The 6,833-nt window shown below is 23.4% G+C and overlaps 1 protein-coding gene across 1 annotated transcript; it reads left to right on the forward strand.

Moving 5' to 3' along the window:
- Nucleotides 1–815: 815 nt before the first annotated feature.
- On the forward strand, nt 816–3,248 carry LOC126900882 (uncharacterized). The gene is made up of 2 exons (XM_050676893.1): nt 816–2,238; nt 2,946–3,248. The coding sequence occupies exons 1-2, from the start codon at nt 873–875 to the stop codon at nt 3,152–3,154; spliced, it is 1,575 nt and encodes a 524-aa protein (XP_050532850.1). The 5' UTR covers nt 816–872; the 3' UTR covers nt 3,155–3,248.
- Nucleotides 3,249–6,833: the final 3,585 nt, after the last annotated feature.

Raw genomic sequence — 6,833 nt, forward strand, 5'->3', positions numbered from 1 at the left:
GTAAAACTACAAATATTTAAAAAAAAAATTAACATTTAATAAATGATAATTGAACAGCAATTCCGTACATATTTATTTTAAACGATTTTTGAACATCAAAAGAATTTTAACTAACCTATGTTAATATTATCATTTAAAACTAACATGTAATGTTCTGTAAACGTTTCCCAACAAAATATTTCGTTTAAAGTTCTAGTTATAATATTATAATTATGCGTAAAGTTTTCCATATTAGTAGTAAACAGTGTACTTTTTTAACGCTAGCCACTTGATAGCGTTTTTTTATATTTTTCTTTAATATAATATATTAAACATTGAAGTAGTATAAAAATAAACTACTTATTACACCCTATTATCAGATAGTCAGCGTTCTTAATGGTGAAATTAAATGTTGTATACTTTTCATTTGGACATTCATTGAAATATTAACACCTTAATAAATCCACTTTTATATTATATTTGTAAAAAATTTGATATCAAAAAAACGTCCTATGAATTTTTACCTAAAAATTTTAATTTTTCTTTGGCCGCGAATCGGTAAAAAATGTATTCAGTCGAAACATACAGTAATTCGTAATTATTAATCCATAATATTTCAATACACAAAAAATTTTAAATATGATATAATTATAATTTTTCTTTTGCTATAAAAGTATAACAATTACGTCAGTTAAACAATTAAGTCAATAAGTGTATGAGGACAAACGTACGATTACTTAACTATAATTAAATTTTCCAAAGACAAATTGATCAAATATGATATATTATAATATTCATATAAATAATACTCAATATTTTTTTCACAATTAGTGCCGCAATTTTTTTTAATTTGAAATTTATAGGGAATCGTCTAAACAAAAACAAAAAACAAAATGAATTTTTTTTTACTTTTTGTGGTAATAATGTCTATAAAAGTAAGATTAAGTTATGCTTACTTTTTAAAGTGCTCCCATAGTCGTTATTTTCTAAACTTTTTTAACCATAATGAAAGATTTTTGTTAGAATTCGAAAAAAATAAAGATTATATCACAATTAAAAATCTTATGAACTATGGCAAGGCACTACAAACACACAGTGAAGTAATTATGATATTTTTGGATGATTTGATGAACAATAAGAAATCTATAATTCCTCTTGCGTTGATCACGTTAAATATGTACTTAAATAACGTTTCTGGCTCTTTAAATATGATCTCACTAACCGAAGATGGTGAAAAAAATGATGCTACAAAATTATTAGAAGGCTATAAAATTATTCATGTCGCAGTTAAAAATCAATTAAAAAATTTCATTATTAATAATTGTGAAAATATACCATTTATTGATTACATGGTTAGTTGCAATCCTCCAATCAGAAGACATGAATATACTACAACTAATCTAATAAATATAAATAATCATTTCAAAGATAACATATTAAAGAAGTTTTATTTATCAGTAGAAAGAAATTCATACGAAAATTTTCATCCGAAAAATTTTTTGTTTTACGAAATAATGACCCAACAGATTATCAGCAACAAAAATAATATTATAAAAATAGATAATAGTAAACACATACAATTAAATTTACTTCGATTCACTCCACTAGACGTTCAATGTTCTGACGGTACTCGATTAACTATACAAGATATATTTGAGTATATGAAATATAATTTTAATTCTAAGGATGTTTTAGAATATATAAACATGGTAATTTTGGCTACGTTTCAACCAATAGCTATTCTTATACGAAACTTTTTAACCTTAATTATAGTTGCATCATCAAAGAATTCAGATAGTGTACCAAAAAGTTTCAAATCGACATTAATTAAAACGGGTCGAATAATATTAAATTATATAAGAGAATTCATTACTTATGGCTTGTTCAATGAGCAACGGACAAAATTTCTGTTAAAAATCATTAATGAACTTGTTTATAGCTTAAACAATTATACTAGAAATACAGAGTTGTCTAATGTGAATATAAGATTCAGTAATATATTAATTAAATTACTTACCAATTTTTTTATCAAAAACAAATTTTATTTTACATCTTATATTGTTCTAAGAAATGAAAATATTAATGAAAATAATGCTAATGAAATTCAAGATCAATTAAAAAAAATCATGCAAAATGTTGATACATATATGAAAGATTTGAAAAAATGGAATAGTTATATTAAATTAATAATAAAAATTTGTAGAATTCCAAATTTCAAAGTTTCAACTTATAATCATTTAATTGATTTCAAAGTTTCAAGTAAGTATAAATGTGTAATATTCTTTATATTATTTATGTGCAATATCTGCTATACATTTAACAAAAAAAGGTAATTAAAATATAATATTTTATCACTTTAAAATATTAATTTTATACTTTGAATTGTGCTAGTTTATTTGTAAAAGTTTTATCAAATATTTTATTTATGTAATCATAATTTTGATACTTTTGTAAGACTCTTAAAATATTTTTTAACTTTTAATTTTTCTATTACAAATAACTTTATACAACTTACAATTGCCTGATGTATGAAGAGAATAGTGTTTAAATTTAGTTTCAAAATATACATATTGTAATATCTATTTTTATTAATTATATTGGTTTATATAAAGAGAATATAAAACTTATTTTATAATTTATTATTCGACTTTTTTTCCAAATACTTACTTAATGTGATGAAGTGATTTATTTTATAATAATTACTGTATTTTTTTTAAATATGAAAAAATGCGCTGATATTCATCCTAATTAACATAACTCTTAAAAAAAAAATTTCAACAAATTATAATTTATTTAATTTTAATTATGCTTCTATAATATTTAATCTTTTTGTTTATAATTGGCCTACAAATATAACAGTTTTATATATAATTTAAACATTTTATTTAGAAATCTTTTTATTTTGTTAACCAAAACAATTATTTGCAATTTGTGCATTTTTTAAACTAATATTTTATTTATTTCAGATCTTATTTGTGATACTGAAACACATTTTGAAATATACAATGCTAGTAGGAATGATTGCAATAATATTGATATAGGATTTTTTAAGAAAGATTATATTACAGAATATAATTTAGAGATGTTACAAGATGATCCTGATAAAAATGACACCCTTAAAAATCAAACTGTCATACCGCTTTATATGATCGATTATTTGCCATACAACATGTAAAGTGATATAATACTGAATATTGTATAATGTGTTAATTATTTTCAAAACATTAATTTTTTCAAATTTAGTATACAGAGTGATTTTTTTAACAATAGTCACTCGATTTTTTTTTTAATAGTATTAATATTATAAAAATTATTATTTAGTACTTTTTTGTTTTATACATTTTCTATTTAAAATTATTTAATGTTTGTCAATTCATCTGCAATTAGGAATTTTAACTTTATTTTTTAAATGGCAACTACATATTTAACTATTTTATAAAATAAAATAAATAATATAATTAAGTAAATTATCAAGCAATAACATATTTTGACAAATTATTTTAAAAGTTATTAACATATTAAAATATAGTTATCATAAGACATTTCTCGACCTTATCATTCCTTTCGCTGAGATAAAAAATGTTAATGATATTCAAAATACTGGCACAATTATTTTACCAAACAGTTATTTTCTTAGTTTTATGACATTTTTAATTTTATAATGTATATAATTTTATATGTAGTTAAATATGAATGATAAAAATATAATGTTGATACCCTTACAATGTAAGGCTTACATAGTGCAAGGATAAATTAAAGCAATTAATTGCTAATGAATTGAGATTCTGCAAAACTAAATAATACCAAAAATACTTATCGCATATAAAAGCATTAATTATTGATAAATATTCGCAGCTTATATATTATGTCTGCTTAATTATTACACTATTTTTATTCCAAACTGATTTTAGTTTATGATGTTAAATTTATGTACTTCTTGTTTATTTCATTTCATAAAATTTTATTCTTTCTCGATAAATTAAATTTAGATTTAATTTTTCTTTAAAAATAAAATATATTTAGTTTATTATTAATATAATACTTAATTTGATTATTTATTGAAATAATTTTATTTTTTGAATCATTTGAATAAATTGTTGTTCGTATACAATGTATTTAAGAATACTAGCCAAAATTTTTTCTTTTAAAAATGATTTTTTTAGAAAATGTATAATGTTTTATTTAGTTTTAATGAATATAACAAATAGAAAGTTTATTGATTATCTTAAGTAATGATTTTTTTTAATAAGGTTTCAGCGATATGTGCTTCATCGTCCATGCTATGTTAATATAAAAATGTTCGTTGATTTATTAATATTTAGATTACCTTATATCAAATAAAAAATTGCGATTAGAATGTAAGGGGAAATGACATATTTTTAATTTCAATAAAATCGAGTTTGATTGGAAGTAACATTAGGATTATTTCCTGAAATTAACATATTCCGTACGTTAAGAATGTTTAAAGGTATTGGCTTGTTTTATATCCAATCCACCGCATACATGCAGTTTATAAAATAAATTTTCCAGTGCGCATTTTGGTTTATTGTACTTGTTAAAAGATAATTGAATCCATTTTTTTAAAGTATTTTTACGCACCATTACTATGCATGAAATTAGATTTTTGAAATATCTGAAATCCAACTATTAAAAATACAATATTTAAAAAATTTTTATTCGCTCTACAGACATCGGATGTATGCACAATGAAATCACAACATCATATAGTTCCTCTTAATATTTAGATATTTCATAAATGAGGCAACCTATATAAGCTATAAAGGTCTCTTTATAGCTTATATAGACGATCTCTGAGCATGTTGTACAACTAGGTAAGATCCCGGAGCGGCTGCTAATCAACATAATTGAGTGCAACCTAGTAACATAGAATGTTTGTAGAATAGTCCTTTCGGTTTAAAATTTAAAGACAACGAGGACTTCCTGTGTCAGGAACTTGACAATCCTAGCTGAGAACAGTCTGAGACAACCGAAACATCTTCAACTCCGTGTGATCATAGCACGGAGCTTATACACATATAAGTAAGCTAAAATAGGGGATTCTAGGCCACGCCGTTTGTGGAGTCCACGTGTTTCCATCTTAAACGCAAAAGCATTCTTCACTGACCACGAGTATATTGCATATATTGTTAAACGAACGCCACCGCCTAGCCTCCGATCGTTTGGATGTAGAAGAAGTGTAGCCAAATGTGGTTCTAAAATGATGCTTTAAATTGAAATTATAATAAACATTTTTATGAGAAAAATGGCTATCATCGTCTACCAGATGCTTAGGTAATCATATTTTAAACATCAAAAATGTCACCACACAGTAATAATCTCTATATAACTTTCTTTTTCTTTGAAATTCAGCACGTCAAATATCTTGCCAACCGACCAAAAAAACTATTCCTGTTCATTCTTTTAGTATTATAAACAACAAAATCAATGTAACAAAATAATTGTTTTCAAGTTAATAGTAGTAGTTGACAGTTGTGCGACGCGAAATACTCGGACGACCAATCGCCGAATGAAATCACGTCTCTAAAATTAAAGAATAACGTTTTTTAATGGACTGTAATTTTATTTACCGAATTAAATATGTATTCCAATATAATAACTACAATGAATTTTCTTATATCTATGGTTAGTACACTTATAGTTAGAATAATATCATGAACACAACACAAATATATTAACAAATTAATATTTAAACAAAAACAAATATGTATACAGGATGATATTTTTATCATAACCCACTCAATTAATGCAGAATAATAATAATTTAAACATTTTTTTTTATTATTATCTTTAGTTACACAGTATTCTTGAATTTTTAACTATGTAATACTTCTTAAGTTTATCCCTTATGCCTTGGAGGGGGATCAACTTTGTTTTTTTAAATGGTAATACATATTTTTAATTTAATAAAATGTTTGAGTTTTTAATTTAATAGTAAATGGCATTTGAATTTTTAATATAACTTTATTAGCTTATTAGATATAAACATTTAAAGTTTCAAAATTTTGAGTTAATATACATGTATAATACACATGGGATTGTAAATACAGGTAGCTAATTGGATTTTTATNTTTTTATAACATCGATATTAGGAGGTACACAGCATTGTTATTATCAATTGTAGTAAGGCACATTGTTATGAGTTTATAAATACACTAACTGACAATACAGAAAGTATATCTATTGATAATCATAATTGATAATAAACAATCCGTGACTGAGACAGCAATGTCATAAAAATCCAATTAGCTACCTGTATTTACAATCCCATGTGTATTATACATGTATATTAACTCAAAATTTTGAAACTTTAAATGTTTATATCTAATAAGCTAATAAAGTTATATTAAAAATTCAAATGCCATTTACTATTAAATTAAAAACTCAAACATTTTATTAAATTAAAAATATGTGTTACCATTTAAAAAAACAAAGTTGACCCCCCTCCAAGGCATAAGGGATGAACTTAAAAAGTATTACATAGTTAAAAATTCAAGAATAATGTGTAACTAAAGATAATAAAAAAAAAAAATGTTTAAATTATTATTATTCTGCAAGTAATTGAGTGGGTTATGATAAAAAAATCACCCTGTATATTCTGACCTTGCCTTGTACCAGAATGAATATTGTTGATGTATCAATTACTGTATTGAGCCCTACGCAATCAAAACACAGTGAATTGAACCATAAAAACCATCAAAAGCAAGCCGTACAAAATAAATATAGTTTAAAAAACTAAAAAAACACGCTTTTAAAGCACATCGAACTAAAAAGTTAAAAATAATTTTTAAAATAATTATGAACAAAAAATACTAGTATTATTGTGATAAAAGCGT

This window comes from Daktulosphaira vitifoliae, unplaced genomic scaffold (genome assembly GCF_025091365.1).
Source record: "Daktulosphaira vitifoliae isolate Bord-2020 unplaced genomic scaffold, ASM2509136v1 Scaffold_3, whole genome shotgun sequence".
Lineage (NCBI taxonomy): Eukaryota > Metazoa > Arthropoda > Insecta > Hemiptera > Phylloxeridae > Daktulosphaira > Daktulosphaira vitifoliae.

Bases quoted from the DNA above. Each gene is read 5' to 3' on its own strand.
- LOC126900882 (XM_050676893.1), top strand. From the start codon at position 873: ATGAATTTTTTTTTACTTTTTGTGGTAATAATGTCTATAAAAGTAAGA. The intron at 2,239-2,945 runs GTAAGTATAAAT...TATTTATTTCAG, and splicing joins AATTGATTTCAAAGTTTCAA to ATCTTATTTGTGATACTGAA.